Here is a 17,626-nt window from a genome sequence, read left to right as displayed (position 1 = left end):
GAACATTCTTTAATAAGTTTCATTTTGTATTTTATAGGTTATTTATTATTTCGGTAATGATTATATTATTGTGATAATGATTTTATGGATCAAAAATTAATTGGGGAAATTATACATTTACACTTTGTTGAGTACCCCTTTTCAAATTTACACTCAGGAGGAGGACATTTTCACAAATACCTAATTGTTTAGTAGCCGAAAGACAATAATAACCCTCACAATTTTAACCTTCTCTCTCGAATCTCTCTAGCTCGCCATCGACGGCGACGAGATTACAGAGCTACAACGGCGATTCTAGCAACGGCGACGACAAAAGGTCTTCTCTCTCACTAGTCACGCCGTCTCTCTGGAAAGAGCATCCGGTGACGACGAATAACAATCAGACTATACGATTCAAAATTTCATCTCAAAAAATGTCGTCTACTCCTCACGATTCTCCTCTACACGATTCTCCTATACACGATTCTCCTCTTCACGATTCTCCTATTCATGATTCTTATCTTCACGATTCTCTACAAGTAAGTACCTAAATTATTGTTTGTTTCAAGTCATTTTTTGAATTTGTTATTTCTGTTATAAGAAAATAGAAGAACATTGGTTGAGGATTGTCATGTTTCTAGTTAGATCTAAGAGAAATAGTATCGATAGTGAACATTGAGTTTTTTTGAAAAATTATAAGCCTTTATAAATGTGGGTTTCAAGTAATTATAAAATGCGTGAACTCAAGAAGTGTTGTCTTGTATTGCAGTTGGATAGCAACGAGTTTTGCACAACCTTGAAATTGCCTGGGAGGGTTTATGAAGCTGTAGAAACACCAGATAATTCCAAAGCGATAATCCATCACTCAAAGATTGATTATATCGAGAAGGTGGAAGATATATTAGGAAAAGAAGAGTTTTCTTTCATAGAGAACTCTCACATTGGGAGCATTTTGAAGTTGGTTAAAAGGAACAGGGTTCAATTTTCAGAAGAGTTGTTCCATTTTTTAATGCAGCGAAGAGTATTGACGCAAGGAGAGGATCTCTGGTTTACTTTCTCGGACCAGCCTATGAGGTTTTCACTAAGGGAATTTCATCTGACAACAGGCTTACGTTGTGAGGAAGATCAGACAATAACAGAGCCGCTGTTCAAAATAATGAAGAAGCCATACATTTGGATGCTGGGCAAGATTGATAAGTTTACGGTGAGAACGTTATATGAAATGTTTAAAAAGAAAGCACGAAGCATGCCAACACTAGAAATATTATCCCTTGGAACAGCAATACTCACAGAAGCGGTAATTATGGCAGAAAACCCGAGTTCTAAAATCCCGAGAGACAGGTTGCAGCGTTATATGAACTATCGCTCACCCAAGATTGCTTGGGGTAAAACTGCTTATAGAATCTTGATGAGAAGTGTAAAAAGTTTGAGTGCAAGTTCCTGGACAGGAGATAGTTATGAAGTGAGTGGTTTTGCGCTAGCCATAAATCTGTGGGCAACGTCATCAGTGAATGTGCTTGGTAAATCTTTGGGAAAGCCATGCGAGACATCCTCTTCTTCTGATCCGTTGTGTCTACATTGGGACTCAACAAGAACTCCGACAATAGTGAGCAGTTAGAGCTGGAGAAGATAACAATGATGAGTGATAGATATTTTCATTAGATTAAACATGAGCGTTATTTATTAACACTATATATAAATATATTCGTATTGTATTGTTTGAAAAGTGGATTTCTAGGGACTCCTTGAAAAGGTCCACAAATCGGTGTCTTGTAGGATTGTAAATTTGACATGTGTTTATACAAGATTATAAATGTACTTTTATAAGGACTATATAAATTAATATATAAGAGGTTTACATAGATATGTTTTATTTATTCTACAGGTTGAGGTTAGCACAGTGATTGGATTGGCTGAGGAATACAAACATTTGGTGGGGGCAACACATAGTGACGATGCTGACTTTCACAGTGTTGTGAAACTAGTTCAACAAGGATACAAAATGAGGAGAAGCGATTGGGAGAAAGGTTTTGTGGATATGTTTGTTGCAACAGAAGATATAGGTCAACAACGCAAGACAAAAGACGAAGATGCAGAGCATGGTGAAGATCTGAACCATAATGAAGATGAAGAGGAAAAGAAAGATGAAGAGGAAAAGACAGATGAAGAGGAAAATAAAGATGAAGAGTATCAAAAGGATAAGGAGCAAAGAAAAGATAAAAATTATTCCATGTCTAACAGCGAGAAACTTGATAAGCTAATCCAAATGGTTCGTGATTTGGATAAGCGAGTAGTAATGATCCAGAATGTTTTAGGAGTTAAGGTAACCAATTCAATTTTACCAATTACTTATCAAATTTCGCGTGTTATTCCTCTCTAATGATTTCACTTGTCTTTTTGAAGTTTAACGACAGTTCACCAAACAAAGAAAATTGTGAAAATGGAGCTAGTTCTGGTGATAGAAGAAGTGCACAAGATTATGAAAATGAAGAAGATATAATTAATGAAGAAGCAAACTCTGATGATAAAAAAAATGCACCATGATGAAAATGAAGAAGATACAATTGCTGAAGCAGCAAATTCTGAAGATACAATTGCTGAAGAAGCAAACTCTGGCGATGGAAGAAGTGCACTGGATGATGAAAATGAAAAAGAGATATGTGATGAAGAAGCAAAATCTGGTACAGAGCATCAAAGGGAAGAAGAGAATATTCTTGGGGAAATTGAGACTACACAAAAAAATCACTCAAGACGAAGACACAGAAAAACTTGAATCAGAAAGTTGCTTGAAACAAACGTCGCAGGTATGAATCTAAAACAGGATATAAAGGTTTATAAATTTTTTAATTTAGTGATAGGCAAATTGAATTTCTTATTTCTTTTGTAGGTTACGTCGCCTACTCCAACATTCAATACTCCAAACTTTGATACAAGGGTACAAAATTAATATATTTTATAAGGCCTTGTAAAAGTTTAATGTATATAGCATAAACATCTAATTTTCAAATATTTTGTCTGAAGGTTTCATCGCCTAATCCAACATTTACGTCTCCTAAGTTTGATCTCCTTTCCCAAGAAAGTCATAGTGGAAAGGGTACAAATGAGGTATTTTATAAAGCTTTATAAACTATTTCATGATCGTTAAGGTCTCTTAAACAATTATATAAAAACGATTTGCATGAATCAGGTTCTTATGAGAGATGTTTATGAGATTCCTGTTTTCCAACCTCTAATGAAAATAAAAAAGAGATTGGTACAACAACACAGCCAGGTTTGTTTTCCAAACTTTATGAGTATTGATTTATTTTATAGACTTAATAATCCTTTGTAAAAAGGGGACTATTTTTTTTGTTCTGTAGGTAAACGAAGATGTTGAGCCTCCACTTCAAAAGAAGTTTAAAGCTGATACAGATAATGTTCCGCTAAGAAGAAGTGAAAGAGGTCAAATACCATCCATTCATACACAACCACCGTTTACAGGAGCAAGGAAGAAACATCCGATTCTTCATCCCTTTGAGCCAGTTGATAAAACAAGAAAAGAAAAAATGAGAGAATGGAAAATGTCAAACAAAAGAAAGTAAGTTTTATTTTATAAGAAGCTATATATTTCATGAAACTAGATATCTACATAAAAAGTATGAGTGTCCAATGTAGGAAGCTGAGAATCAATCAAGAGATAGTAAACGCAAAGTGGTTTTCGGATATTGAAACTCCGGGAAAAAAACTTTCAAAAACGGTTAGACTATATGTGAACAAAAATTCTTTATAATCCCTTATAAATTTATATTAATCTTCTTTATAAAACTATATGATCGCTATTCTGAGTATTTGTTTTTTTTTTGTTTCAGCATATTGAAGCAGGTTTTGAGTTGCTGAAACTGAGACAGATAAACAATCCAGATTTGTTTCTGAACAAAACTGCCTTAGTTGTTGGAGTGAAGTTTCTTGAAGAAATAGATGAGTTTTATGATGAGTTTTTAGATGACAAGAAAGGTTTCCAATTTGGAGCAGGCTTTGACAAGTACAACATAGAGAAGAATATCAACTTCCTCTATTCGGCCATTGCAGTAGCAGAGAAGTATTGGCTTGGAGTTGTAATCAACTTGGAGAAGAGAAATATCACAGCATTCAATTGTGCAGCAATGAAGTTCACAGATGCGAGTTTGGTCCCTTACGTTAATGCATATGCGATGGCTCTCCCATTCATGATTCGCTACTTCTTCAAAGATGTCAGCATGGATACAAGCAAGTTCTCGATAAAAATTGTATCTGAAGGTTTCCCACAGGTAACATCTTTATAACCGCTTATAAATCTTTATGGTAGATTTGTATCCAGGTTCTTCAGATCAAATAACTTATATTATAATTTATCTGCTAATATATTACTAAAACATATTTGTTTAAGGTTCTTAAAATAGAAGACAGTGGAGTTTATGCATTGAAGCTGATAGAGTGCCATGCAATGCGTATAGTGGATTTGACAAAGCTGAGTGAAGAAAAAATTGCAATCATCCGAGAAAAGTTGGCGGTTGATATCTTCTCGGAATTACAATGAATACTAATGTGGGAATGAACAAAAACTTTATAGCTTGCTTATAGTTATGTGTGAACAACTATCTGTTTTATGCGTGTTTGGTAAACTTTGTTTGTAGAATTCTGAGTATTATGAGTTTATGACTTGGATTTATGGTTTTCCTTAAATTTAGAAAGTTCAATGGTAAATTTGTATTTCAGTAGCTTTATAACACATTATTACAAATAGTTTATAACCTCTTATAAAATCAAAACAAAATGGTTTATTACAAATGAATTTACGATATATAAAGGAGTATATAAAAGTTATAAAGATTTATAAATCGTTTTTCAAGAGCTCATCAGTTCATAAAACAAAAAAGAATTAAGGTTTATAAAGTTGTATAAACAACCAAAATGATTTATAAATCTGTATAAAATAATGTATAAGGGCATATAAATTTATATAAGATAAAAAACAAAACTTGTTTTTTTACCTCTTGTAAAATCAATCGAGTTTAGGATATATAAAGGGAAATTTAAAAGTTATAAAGACTTATAAATCTATAAAAAAAGTAATTTATAAAGGCTTCTAAATCAGTTTACAAATATTATATACAAAAATAATGATATGTAAACACCAATACGAGGATATATAAAGGGAATTTAAAAGTTATAAAGACTTATAAATCTATAAAAAAAGTAATTTATAAAGGCTTCTAAATCAGTTTACAAATATTATATACAAAAATAATGATATGTAAACACCAATACGAGGATATATAAAGGAGAATTTAAAAGTTATAATGACTTATAAATCTATAAAAAAAGTAATTTATAAAGGCTTCTAAATCAGTTTACAAATATTATATACAAAAATAATGATATGTAAACACCAATACGAGGATATATAAAGGGAAATTTAAAAGTTATAAAGACTTATAAATCTATAAAAAAAGTAATTTATAAAGGCTTCTAAATCAGTTTACAAATATTATATACAAAAATAATGATATGTAAACACCAATACGAGGATATATAAAGGGGAATTTAAAAGTTATAAAGACTTATAAATCTATAAAAAAAGTAATTTATAAAGGCTTCTAAATCAGTTTATATACAAAAATAATGATATACAACAATTACGATATGTAATCATAACGAGTAATAATAGGTCTATAAGAGGTTAAAATTTAATTTAAAGAATTTAATGATCTTAATCTGATCATATAAAAAATAAAACAGTAAATTTAAAGATTTATAAATTCTTGTTTTCTATCATTTCATCGTTTCTCTATAATTTCAAAAGAAGAATACAAACAATATGAATATTATCAAAAAGTAATTGAGTCTTCATAAATAAATCTAAATTAATGAATTTAAATAATTGATTATAAAATAATGTTATAAATAATAATTTAAAAAGTAATTCAAGAAATATCTCTTTAATATCAATTTAGATCAAATAAATTATATACACAAATCGAATGATGTATAACCTAATGATTTATCTAAAACCAATTTGAGTTTCGATGATCTTATATAAAAGTTTAATTTGAATTTAATTATAAAGTTTTATATTATAGAATTTATATAAGAAATTCAAAGTTTATTTATAAGAGTCTTATATACTATAAATGATTATTTACAAATGAAAAGAATTACGAAGAATGATAGAGATACGAGTATGTTGCTTAAGCGATTTTAAAGATAAGTTGTTCTATTACGAAAGTATAGATAGAGATTAAATAAAGTTGATAATATTATAAAAGTCGTCGTTTTATCGACACACAACTTTCGATACTTACAGAGGTTTAATTAGGTTTACGACAAAAATTTTTCAACAAAAATCGTTAACTCTCAGCGACAGATTCTTCATCACTTTCACGACGACATCGTTATTATCTTTTTCTATTTTACTTAAGGGCTTTTGGTCATTTCATATCATTTTCATTAAAAACCTATGTTTTAAACATCTTTTGTACCACAGAGGCAGATTATCTTTATCTTTTGATCATTGAGAAATACACAAAACTCTCTTGAGAAGTTCATCTCTGGATTTTGATTGTTATGTTCTTGTGTTATTGTTGATTTCTTATCTATTTCTACATGATTAATCTGAAATCCAATATGGGTTTAAGAGGAATCATGAGATTAGTGAGTAATCACCTTGAATTCATGTTAAATTAAGTGATTAGGTTAGACTAATTTAGATCATTCAATTTCTTGCTAGTCAGTAATCATCTTCTGAGTTCCACTCAGTTGTTGATCCTTAGATTTCTCAAAAGTTTCGATGAATCAGACAATCTCAGCTTTTAGTATACTTTGAAACATTTGTTTTAAAGGTACTAAGATCTAATAGACTTGTTAGTAATTGCTTTCATATTATTCAACCAAAGACATTTGATGTTTGAGATATGTTAGCAAATGAGCATTCATCTAGAATTGCTTGAATTGTGTCTAGGCTTAATTGATAGTTTGATTGATCATTTGCCATCCTTAGTTCGATATTGATCAAATCTAATATCCCATGATTTCTCTTTTCTTTAGTCAAGAAAATTCATTCTGTTATTGCTTTCTAGTTTTAGTCATAGTTTAAACTCTAATCATGTTGCACTTAATTGATCTTTCATTCTCATCTTTGATTTCTCAGATTTCTTTTTTTTTTCTTTTTGATCTCATTTCCGATTCCTCCTCAGGAAGATGAAAAATAATTTGAAGAAAAAGGAAAACTTTTGTCTATTGCCAAAGATTGTGAAGTAGAAGTATCTATTCAAGAAGATGGGTTCAGAGGTTCTTGGTATAGAGCTATCCTCGAGCAAAATCCGACGAGAGTAACAGGAAAAAAGCTTCGGGTTAGTTACAAAACTATGTTCAACGAAGATGGTGTAAGTCCTTTGAAGGAAACTATTGAAAGAAGTTTTATTCGGCCAGTCCCGCCAGAGTGTCTGAATGAGGGTGTCGTATTCAAGGAAGGGTCGGTGGTGGATGCTTATTTTAATAATGGTTGGTGGACTGGTGTTATCGTAGTTGAAAGGCCAGATGGTAGTTTTTTGGTTTACTTTGATGATCCACCAGACATAATGAGATTCATCAGAAGCCAACTGAGACCTCATGCTGATTGGATCGGCTCCAAATGGGTCAAAAGCAAAAACAAGGTATTGTTTTTTTTTGTATGTTTTAAGTTATAAAATTTTGAATGTTTGAGGGCTTTAGCTTATATATGATTGTTTTGGAATTGAAGGTATTGAGTCAACACATGTTTACGAGAGGGAAGTTGGTGGAAATGACCCGTGAAATTAGTGAAAGTGAAAAGGAAAAAATTTGGGTCCGAGCATTGGTAATTACAGAAGTTCGGAAACAAGGAGATGATAGAAGAAAATTTCTGATCAAAAGATGTACAATCTCACAAAATTCGAGTGATGAAGCGGAAGGAAAACATTTAATAGTTGATATTTGCAAAATAAGGCCATCTCCTCCTCGAGATCTTTGTGCAGAGTACAGTCTGAACGACTATGTTGAAGTGGTTGTTACCCATGGGTGGCGCAAAGGTCGAGTGACGGAAATTCTCCTTGAAAACAAATACAAAGTGTATTTCGCTGCCACAAAAGAGGATGCGGTTTTTAATTATACTGAGATTAGGCTGTCAATGGAGTGGCTAGGTGGTGGTAGTTGGATTCGCGCACATGAGGTATTTTCTCACACATAATTTGTATTCATTTTTGGTGCAATTTAAAATCTTCCTACACCATTTTTGCAGAGAGAATTTGAAAATAATGCTGGCACACCAATCAGACCCGGTCAAGATAGTCCTAGTAACACACTTGCCACCGATGAAGATGATACGTTGAATGATGATGCCACCAAAATCAGATCCGATCAAGAGAGCCCTAGTATCACACTTGTTTTAGAATCCAATGAAGAGGATAAGGTGAATGATGATGCCACAGAAATCACATCCTCTCTCGAGAGACACAGAAACACTTCTGTTTTAGAAGCCACTGAGGCTGAAACACAAAACCATGAAACCATATATGTAAGTTTTAGACTATCACCTATATATGTGTTCTCATAGGCTTCTTTTTCTTATCTTTAAACTATATATTTTTACTAATGATGTGTAGGGAAAGGAGTTACCATTACCTCATGAATCAGAAGATATGATGGATGATGTAGCCACTCCAATCATAGACCCTCAAGAGATTCCACGAGGTAAAATGTAGATTATGATTTATAAAAGCCTATAAATAATTTATAAAGACTTACAAATATGTGTAGTTTATAAGAGCAATAAATAGTTTACAAGGGCTTCTAAATCTATATAAAATTTTGACAATTATTTTGAAGGGCTTATAAGGTTTTATGAAGATTTATAAAATAAGGTAATATATAAAGACCTATAAACAATTTTAAAAGATTTATAAATCTGTATAAAATGATTTACAAATTTTGACAATAATTAATAAAGACTTATGAATCTCTATATAATAATTTATAAGGGTTAATAAAATTTTTTAAAAAGCATATAAATATTTTGCAGAAGCTTGTTAATCTATAATAGTTTATAAAACCGTTTTCTAAGCATTAAACCATAAATAAACTTGGGCCTTAAACATTGATAATCGAAATTGGGCCTTAGTGTAAAAAAATAAAACCGTCACGAATTAGGGTAAAAAGTCGGGACTTTTCATCGCCTTCCTCCGTTCGCGTCTCTTCTGATACAGAGCTGAAGCGCATCTTTTGATCTCTATTTATACTCCGCCGTTCTACATTTCTTTGGTTACAAAAACTTACTTTTCACCATCGATTTCTCTTAACTCCGGTAATGTTATTGGTTCTTCTTAGCGATTCTTCTTCTCACTCTGTCATTTGCGATATATTTCATTGCTAGTTCTTTCGTTTTTGATGTGGTTAATCGATTTTAGAATGATCTATTATGATTTACAAGTGTTGATAAACAAAACCTTTATAAGTCATTATAAAACATATCTTTGACATTGCCATTTTGAATTGTTTCAGGTGAAACGATGAGTGAGTCTAATGACAAGATTGCTTTGCCAAAAAGAATCTCCGAAACTGGTACAAAAGGAGTCGTATTGCAAAGAATTAACAAGCGCTCCAATCTGAAGTTGGTTGGTAAAGTTGAAACCCTTTTGGGCAAAGAATTCAAGAAGCTTGAAGATTCATTCTTGGCTCCGGTAATTAAGATGGGAAGGAAGCAGAAGCTTATGGTGTTTTCAAGGCATTTGATTCATCACTTACTCTTAAGGAGAATTGATATAGGCGAGAAGGGTTTGTGGTTTACTTTTGGAGAACAACTAATGAGGTTTTCTCTAAGAGAATTCCACTTGACAACGGGTCTGCCTTGTGTTGTTGATAAAGATGAAGATGAAGCCGAGACTTCAGCAACAAAAAAGAAGAAGAAAGATCCATGGATGAACAAGAATCAAACTCTAAACACCTTGCTTAAGCTTCTTGTCGAAAAGAGTAAAGAGCTTACTGCTGATCAGAGATTAAGATTGGGAGCTACAATCCTTGTGGAAGGGATATTGATGGCAAGCAATCCGGTGACAAGTATTCCAGAAGAGCGTCTGCTTAGAGCTAGAAATTTCAAAGAGTTTTGCAAGTATCCCTGGGGGAATTTGGCCTTTGATTATTTACTGAAAGAAGTGAAGAGCTTTACCTATGCAAAGCTGACGGAGAATAATCAATACGCGATTTGTGGCTTTATATATGCGCTTCAGCTCTGGGCGTTATCTTCTGTGAATCAACTAGGCACATTCTTTGGTATTAGCGATGATGGAATTCAGTTTCCCTTGTGCTTGCATTGGAAAGAAACCAAAGCGCTTACTATTGAGGAGGTTAACAGATTCGACCAAATGGAGAAGGTAACCGTTTATAATGTTTTATAAAACTGTTTTAGTCTTTGCATTCTTCTTTTACCGATTGTTTGATCATATGCAAACACTTGTCAGGTTGATGTCAAATGTATCCTTGGAGATCCCGGATTGCATAGCGACTTGGTTGAAGATGTTGACTGTGAATTTGGAAGAGTTGTTGATCTTGTCAAAAGAGGATATCGTTTGAAGAGACAAGATTGGCTCAATAGAAGTGTCGACATTGCCGTTGCTGAAGCTGAAGTGGACGAAAATAATTCTGTTCCTGGGATTGATGCAACTGATCAAGAAAAGATTGAATTCCTCAATAATAAGGTAGTGTCTCTTGAAGAAAGAGTGAAGTACCTTGAAGGTCTTTTGAACATTCGTGGAGAAACTGTGAAGGTAAACTACTTTCTATATTTGTTTCGTGTTGTAAATGACAAAAAGATTCATATGCTTCTAACTTGTAACAGGAAACTGAGAAGTCAAAAGAAACTGAAGCCGCCACAAAAACCAAGGTTTGCTATCTATAACGTCTTCATATTCTTAATACAATGTGTGTGAGCTCACATATAATATTTCAGGTAAATGGACAGAATGCCGATTATGAACTTGACGAAAATGAAGTTTTAGGAGTTTATATAGATGCCAAAAGAAAGGAAATCGCTAAGGTTATTTTATTTTTGATATTTTATAATGTTGTTATTAAATTCGAAATTGCTAAGCTAGTTTTTTTTCTTGTAATATTAGAGAAAGAAGAATGGTGTAAGACCTCCACGTGAAGTAGGACATCAAGATGAAGATGATGTAGAAGTCGAAGTCAATGAAGTAAGCTTATTTATAACACTTTATAAATTGAAAACCGTTATAGAATTATAAATCATTAAAAATATGTAATTTTTTTTTAAATAGGAACAACCACAAGAAGAAGAGGAACAACAACAAGAAGATGATACAGAAGACGATGTGGACGATGGTGATAAAGAGAGTGAAAATCCGGAAACCAATGAAGTAAGCTGATTTATAAATCTTTAAAAACTGAACAATCGTTTTAAATTTATAAATCATTATAAATATGTAATCCTTTTATTGAAATAGGGACAGACACAAGAGGAAGAGGAACAACACCAAGAGGATGACGCAGAAGTCAATGAAGTAAGCTTATTTATAACCCTTTATAAATTGAAAACCGTTATAGAATTATAAATCATTAAGAATATGTAATCTTTTTTTTTTTAAATAGGAACAGCCACAAGAAGAAGAGGAACAACAAGAAGAAGAGGATACAGAAGACGATGTGGACGACGGTGATAAAGAGAGTGAAAATCCGGAAACCAATGAAGTAAGCTGATTTATAAATCTTTATAAACTGAACAATCGTTTTAAATTTATAAATCATTATAAATATGTAATCCTTTAATTGAAATAGGAACAGAAACAAGAGGAAGAGGAGCAACAACAAGAGGATGACACAGAAGTCAATACAGATGTTGACGTCGGTGCTAAGGAAAATGGATCTGAAAACCCCGTGAAAGGTTCAAAGAAACGTGGAAGAAAGGTAAATATCTCTCAGTGTATAAGGGTTTATAAAATGTTGTTTAGTATAATCTATGTAACTTTTTTTATTGTGTCATCAAAATTGAAGGATGGAGAAGAAAATGAGGATGCATATGAAAAGCCCGTGAAGGTTACAAGGAAAAGTGAAAGAGTAACTAAGGTAAATATCTCTCTGTGTATAATGCTTTATAAAATGCTGTTTAGTATAATCAATGTAACTTTTTTTATTGTGTCATCAAAATTGAAGGGTGGAGAAGTAAATGAGGATGCATCTGAAAAGCCCATGAAGGGTACAAGGAAAAGTAAAAGAGGAACTAAGGTGAATATCTCTCAGTGTATAAGGGTTTATAAAATGCTGTTTAGTATAATCAATGTAACTTTTTTTATTGTGTCATCAAAATTGAAGGGTGGAGAAGTAAATGAGGATGCATCTGAAAAGCCCATGAAGGGTACAAGGAAAAGTAAAAGAGGAACTAAGGTGAATATCTCTCTGTGTATAATGCTTTATAAAATGTTGTTTAGTATACTCTATGTAACTTTTTTTATTGTGTCATCAAAATTGAAGGATGGAGAAGAAAATGAGTATGCATATGAAAAGCCCGTGAAGGTTACAAGGAAAAGTGAAAGAGTAACTAAGGTAAATATCTCTCTGTGTATAATAGTTTATAAAATGTTCTTTCTGATTATCATTTCTGATTTACAGGCTGTTATTAAAATCGAAATTGCTAAGTTATTTATTTGTCTTGTAATATAAGGGAAAGAAGAAAGGTGTAACACCCCCACGTGAAGTACAACAACAAGTAGAAGATCATGCAGAAACCAATGAAGTAAGCTGATTTATAAGTCTTTATAAACTGATTGACTTTTTAAATGTTTAATATGCTCTATGTAACTTTACTTATTGTGTCATTAAAATTGAAGGATGGAGAAGGGAATGAGGATGCATCTAAAAAGCACGTGAAGTTTACAAAGAAGAATGGAAGAGGAAATAAGGTAAATATCTCTCTATGTATAATGGTTTATAAAATATTCTTTCAAATTTCATTGACTACATCCAATTATCATTTCTGATTTTCTTAATTGTTATGCTTATAAAGGAACACAATGTTGGCACCCCCAAATCGAAAAAACAAAAGAAACAATTTGAGAAAGATTCAGCTGATGATGTGATAGGAAGTGTTTTGGAAGATCTTAAAAATGCCGATTAGAAGCATCGCGAATTTGAAGAAATGAAGCTCTTTCAGTTTTTTAGTACTTTTAACAAATATCTATGGAACTTTTTCAGTTTTAGTGTGTTATCTTTTGATGATGTCTTCAATGAGGAACATCTTTTGGCTTGTCCCTTAATCCTTCATGATGAGGAAAATATATTTTGGTTTGTACCTTAAACCTTTGCTAAGGAAACATATTTTATTTATGTTCATGCAAGTAAGCTAAGATATCAAACGAACATATAATTTCTACAATTAATCTGAATCCTAATGATTTATAAAGGGTAGTTTATGTAACCACACATTTCGTATAATAAATAACATAACTTCTATTAGACACCTGCAAAATTTATAAAGCATTATAAAATGATAGATGTAAAAATAAAAGGAACATAACTTCTATTAGACACCTGTAAACTTTATAAATCATTATAAAACGATAAAATGTAATAGTAAAAGGTTCCCCAAAATCTATTCGATTCCAATTCTCTCTTATAACATCATATAAAATAATCAATTGCACACAAGTTTTTATACTACTCTGTTATCAAATAGGCCTTACACAACTACCTTTGTTGTGTCCTTTCTGTCCACATCTGCTGCATTTGTAAGCCTTGGGTGATGGTTTAGATATGGGCCGATATTTTCCATACTCCCACGAACTTGGTATCCTCTTTTTTTTCCTCCTCCCACTAGGAAAGCGTGTAGATGGAGGGCGACAAACAAACGAAGCTACATGGGGAGGAATATCCCAATATGTTTTATCACCAACAGGATATACACTCTCTGAATATGCTAGTGTAAACCTAATAAGAAAATTAAGAGAATTAAATAAAGGTACAATAAAGACAGAAAAATGAAAAAGAAGTGTTGTAGAACAATATTTATAAAACCTTATAAATTTGATCAATTTTGTAAACATATATAAACGTGCTGATGTATTACCACAATGGCTGAGAGAACGGACCTTTCATTGGAGAAAAACTCATCGACATAATCATTTTCGTGCTTATTCCCAGATTTTGCAGCGGCAATTGCATGAGCACAAGGAAACTTCTCAATATCAAACACAAAACATGAACAATGCCTTGTTTGAAAATTCACCACTTGATCTCTTGTATCTCCCTTAACCTCAAACTCTGAATCATTGATTTTGGAAACTTCAAGGAAGCGAGACGTAAAATCATATAGCTCCTTCATCTTGTTCCCCACTTCGACAGTGACAGGGTGCATGTGACGAACTCCTTCCTCACGTCGTTCAGTGAACCACTTAGTCATTATCATCCTAATAGTGTCAAAAAGACAGACAATTGGATACTCACGACTCACTTTCAGCAAAGAATTTATAGATTCGGCCAAGTTTGACGTCATGATGTTGAAGCGATTAGCAGGAGAATAAGCTCGGGTCCACTTCCTGAAGTCTGCTTTACGAAGATAATCTGCTAATACAATGTCGGACTCCTCAATCTCTTGAAAATAGCAATCGAAATCAGCTTTGGTGTAGGCATAACCAGCTTCAACAACCAAAGGGACAAGTGTTGAACTTTTGAAATTGTCCTGGACATTCTTTTGAAAGTGAAAGATGCAGATTCCATGGTGAGCAACAGGATAATGTTGTAAAAGAGCTTTTTCAATAGAGGCCGCACGATCAGAGACAAAAACCAAATCCTCTTCATCAGGAATGATGGTTTTCAGACATTTCATAAACCAACTCCATGAGGCTTCATTCTCAGAATCAACTATAGCAAAAGCTATAGGATACAAGTGAAAATTACCATCTTGTGCTGTGGCAGCAAGTAGAGTCCCTTTATACTTTGATTTCAGATGGGCACCATCAACAGAAAGTACCTTCCTCATCAACTTAAACCCTCTGATAGATGGACCAAGCGACAAAAATGCGTATTTGAATTTCCCAACAGCATCAACTTCGATAAAAGTCACAGAACCTGGATTCTTTTCTTTTATCATGTGAAACCAACTGGGCAAAGCTTCATAACTGTCATCAGGAGTACCCCTAGCTATATCTTGGCCGTGCTCTTGAGACCTCCAAGCCTTTGAATATGTAATCACAACACCATGATCATTTCTAGCTTTTTCCATGATCTGTTTAGGTTTCAGCCCAATCTTTCCTCCTTCATAATGATTGCTGACCATAGTTCCCAACAATTTTGCAGTAGCTTGCCGATGACTAACAGTTCTCAGAGAAGTGTCACAAGTATGTTTAGATACATAATGACGAACAAAAAAACTCTGAGATCCTTTAACTGATTTTGCACGAAAACTCCAACTGCATCTTTCATCCACACAACTAAGAACATAACGTGTTTTGTCTGAATATTCTGTGTGGAACTCAAAGCTTTTACTAACTGCATGCAACCTCAACTTTGTGCTCATTTCCTTTTTATCCTTGAAAAACTTCCCGCAGAACAAATCATCATCATCACCACAACTGGGAGACAAGATATCTTCTCCCATGCTTTCTCTACCACGTCTACTGGAGAAAGATGGCAATTTTGACTTTCCAGACCCATATACAGCAAGTCCAATCGAGTCCAATCCTCTCTAAGATAAAAACATGAAACATATACATTAAAAATAGAATTTATAACCCATTATAAGACATTGATTAAACTCTCATATATTTATATTTGACAGAGGAAAAAGTTATATGTACCTTATTGCTAACAAGACCACTTGAAGGAGAAATAAGACTGTCGCTAATACAAGTATGTTGTATACCAGAGACTTCGTCAACTCTCTGAATGCTGTTCCATTCAGTCTCCGCGTGTGTTTTTGTTCCTCTCTAGAAAATTAAACATGTATTTATTACCTTTATAAGACATTATAATTATGAATGTTAAGGTAAGAGTTTTGAAAAGTACCTCAAATACATTACTACTTCCAGCAATAGGCGAATCATGAGTACTAGAAATTTCATCTTGTGTCTGAATCATGTTTGACATAATCAATGGTGATTTTTGTGTTCCTGTCTGAAACATAAAAACATAAAGCTAGTAATGAATCTTGTAATGAAACATAAAAAGATAAAGCTAAATATATAATCATTTACAAGGCCTTATAAAAATGAGAGTTGTAATAAATACCTCACGCGGATTACTAGTTCCAGCAATAGGCAAATCATGATTACTATTTCCACCCCGTGGCTGGATCATATTTGACATAATCATTGGTGATAATTGAGTTCTTCTCTGAAACATTAAAAAAAAAACATAAAAGCTAATAGTTAAAATATATGTGGTAATGATCCTGCAAAATGCACAACTATTATTATAAGGTCTTATAAATGTAATAGATACTGCTATGGCAAACTTCTTCAAGCAATGAGCAAATCACTACTACTACATACTACCTTATAAAATAAATGATAACTCTAATAAACAAACAAGTTAGCAAAAGAGTTTCATGCAGTTACCTTAATGGTTACACATAGATGAAGGTCTCCATTCTCCTTAAGTTTGCTCAGATAAGATGTTACTTGACGATCATTCCTAATAAATGCTGGAGGAAGCTCTTTTGTACCAAAGTTTAATTTTGAAGGTGAGGCATAGCTAAGATTTACACTGTTTCTGTTGCCATCAATTCCAAAATCTTCTAAAACAGCCACAATCAAATCATTGTAGCTGATATCTTCATGAATCATACTAAGAGAGGATCCTCGTTGATCATCCACTATGAAATCCCAGTGAATTCCATTTATTAGTTTCCATTCTCCACATATAGAACAAATTTCGAACACCATAACCTGATTATAAAGAACATGGGTATTAGAGAAGGAATGATCAACAAGATATATCAATAAGAAAAATACATAAAACTATATTCCTCATAGCTAAAAATTTATAAGGTTTTATAAATCTGAGATTCGAAAACTTCATGAGAAAAATTCGTCTCCTTCCCAGAAACCGATCGATTTTGAGAAACCAAGCGAAAATTACAGAAAAGAGACGAAAATCACTTTGTTACGTTCGTGAAGAGAGATTGATTCGTTTGAGCTTGTAGTCTTCGCCAAATCTCGTCGGACGTCAATGTCGTCTGAATAATCAAATCTCGCCGGTGAAAATGGCTGAAGTCGTCGAAACTCTCTCGACGGATCGAATCTCTCTCGCCGGAATCGATCTCTCTCGCCGGAATCGATCTCTCTCGAAGGAATCGATCTCTCTTGCCGGAATTGATCTCTCTCGCCGGAATCGATCTCTCGTCGGAATCTCTCTTTCGCCGGAATCGATCTCTCGATCGCCGGAATCAATCTCTCGATTAGGGGTTTTTGAATTTTCAATTTCTTGTGGGAGAAAACTTATGTTTATGTTTGATTAAATAAGGGTACAATGGTACTTTACCCACTAAAATTTTAAAGGTAAATTTGAAAAGTGTAAAGTTGAAAAGTGGTATTAGGAAAGTGGTATTAGTGGCAATTCCCCAAATTAATTTAACGTTCATATGTATAAATGCAAATTAATTTATATTAGT

General features: G+C 33.0%; 3 protein-coding genes across 3 annotated transcripts; 2 read left to right on the top strand and 1 right to left on the bottom strand.

The window, feature by feature from the left end:
- The first annotated feature begins 1,687 nt into the window (after positions 1-1,687).
- Positions 1,688-4,664, top strand: LOC125608824. The gene is made up of 8 exons (XM_048779338.1): positions 1,688-2,783; positions 2,867-2,914; positions 3,001-3,084; positions 3,167-3,250; positions 3,339-3,556; positions 3,634-3,715; positions 3,828-4,265; positions 4,385-4,664. The coding sequence occupies exons 1-8, from the start codon at positions 2,520-2,522 to the stop codon at positions 4,532-4,534; spliced, it is 1,368 nt and encodes a 455-aa protein (XP_048635295.1). The 5' UTR covers positions 1,688-2,519; the 3' UTR covers positions 4,535-4,664.
- A 2,555-nt stretch (positions 4,665-7,219) lies between these two features.
- On the top strand, positions 7,220-13,350 carry LOC106408665. Its single transcript, XM_048779336.1, has 19 exons — positions 7,220-7,649; positions 7,736-8,182; positions 8,252-8,527; positions 8,616-8,703; positions 9,511-10,379; positions 10,467-10,772; positions 10,844-10,888; positions 10,955-11,041; positions 11,121-11,198; positions 11,283-11,381; positions 11,469-11,525; positions 11,614-11,712; positions 11,800-11,928; positions 12,016-12,087; positions 12,175-12,246; positions 12,493-12,564; positions 12,683-12,754; positions 12,849-12,920; positions 13,025-13,350. Exons 1-19 carry the CDS (start codon positions 7,362-7,364, stop codon positions 13,133-13,135), a joined length of 3,339 nt encoding a protein of 1,112 aa, XP_048635293.1. The 5' UTR covers positions 7,220-7,361; the 3' UTR covers positions 13,136-13,350.
- A 201-nt stretch (positions 13,351-13,551) lies between these two features.
- LOC125608823 lies at positions 13,552-17,240 on the bottom strand. Its single transcript, XM_048779337.1, has 6 exons — positions 16,572-17,240; positions 16,243-16,347; positions 16,021-16,128; positions 15,813-15,941; positions 14,106-15,700; positions 13,552-13,944 (listed from the first exon to the last, which is right to left on the bottom strand). The coding sequence occupies exons 1-6, from the start codon at positions 16,896-16,898 to the stop codon at positions 13,686-13,688; spliced, it is 2,523 nt and encodes an 840-aa protein (XP_048635294.1). The 5' UTR covers positions 16,899-17,240; the 3' UTR covers positions 13,552-13,685.
- Between the last annotated feature and the right edge of the window lie 386 nt (positions 17,241-17,626).

Source organism: Brassica napus, chromosome A5 (assembly GCF_020379485.1).
Source record: "Brassica napus cultivar Da-Ae chromosome A5, Da-Ae, whole genome shotgun sequence".
NCBI classification, from domain to species: Eukaryota; Viridiplantae; Streptophyta; class Magnoliopsida; order Brassicales; family Brassicaceae; genus Brassica; species Brassica napus.
The sequence above is the reverse complement of the archived record's forward strand: the minus strand, read 5'-3'. Positions and strand labels throughout refer to the sequence as shown.

Bases quoted from the DNA above. Each gene is read 5' to 3' on its own strand.
- LOC125608824 (XM_048779338.1), top strand. From the start codon at position 2,520: ATGATGAAAATGAAGAAGATACAATTGCTGAAGCAGCAAATTCTGAAG. The intron at 2,915-3,000 runs GTACAAAATTAA...TTTTGTCTGAAG, and splicing joins CTCCAAACTTTGATACAAGG to GTTTCATCGCCTAATCCAAC. The intron at 3,716-3,827 runs GTTAGACTATAT...TTTTTGTTTCAG, and splicing joins GAAAAAAACTTTCAAAAACG to CATATTGAAGCAGGTTTTGA.
- LOC106408665 (XM_048779336.1), top strand. From the start codon at position 7,362: ATGTTCAACGAAGATGGTGTAAGTCCTTTGAAGGAAACTATTGAAAGA. The intron at 11,042-11,120 runs GTTATTTTATTT...TTGTAATATTAG, and splicing joins AAAGAAAGGAAATCGCTAAG to AGAAAGAAGAATGGTGTAAG. The intron at 11,526-11,613 runs GTAAGCTTATTT...TTTTTTAAATAG, and splicing joins ATGACGCAGAAGTCAATGAA to GAACAGCCACAAGAAGAAGA.
- LOC125608823 (XM_048779337.1), bottom strand. From the start codon at position 16,898: ATGGTGTTCGAAATTTGTTCTATATGTGGAGAATGGAAACTAATAAAT. The intron at 16,348-16,571 runs GTAACTGCATGA...TTAATGTTTCAG, and splicing joins ATCTATGTGTAACCATTAAG to AGAAGAACTCAATTATCACC. The intron at 13,945-14,105 runs GTCCGTTCTCTC...TTTTCTTATTAG, and splicing joins GAGTTTTTCTCCAATGAAAG to GTTTACACTAGCATATTCAG.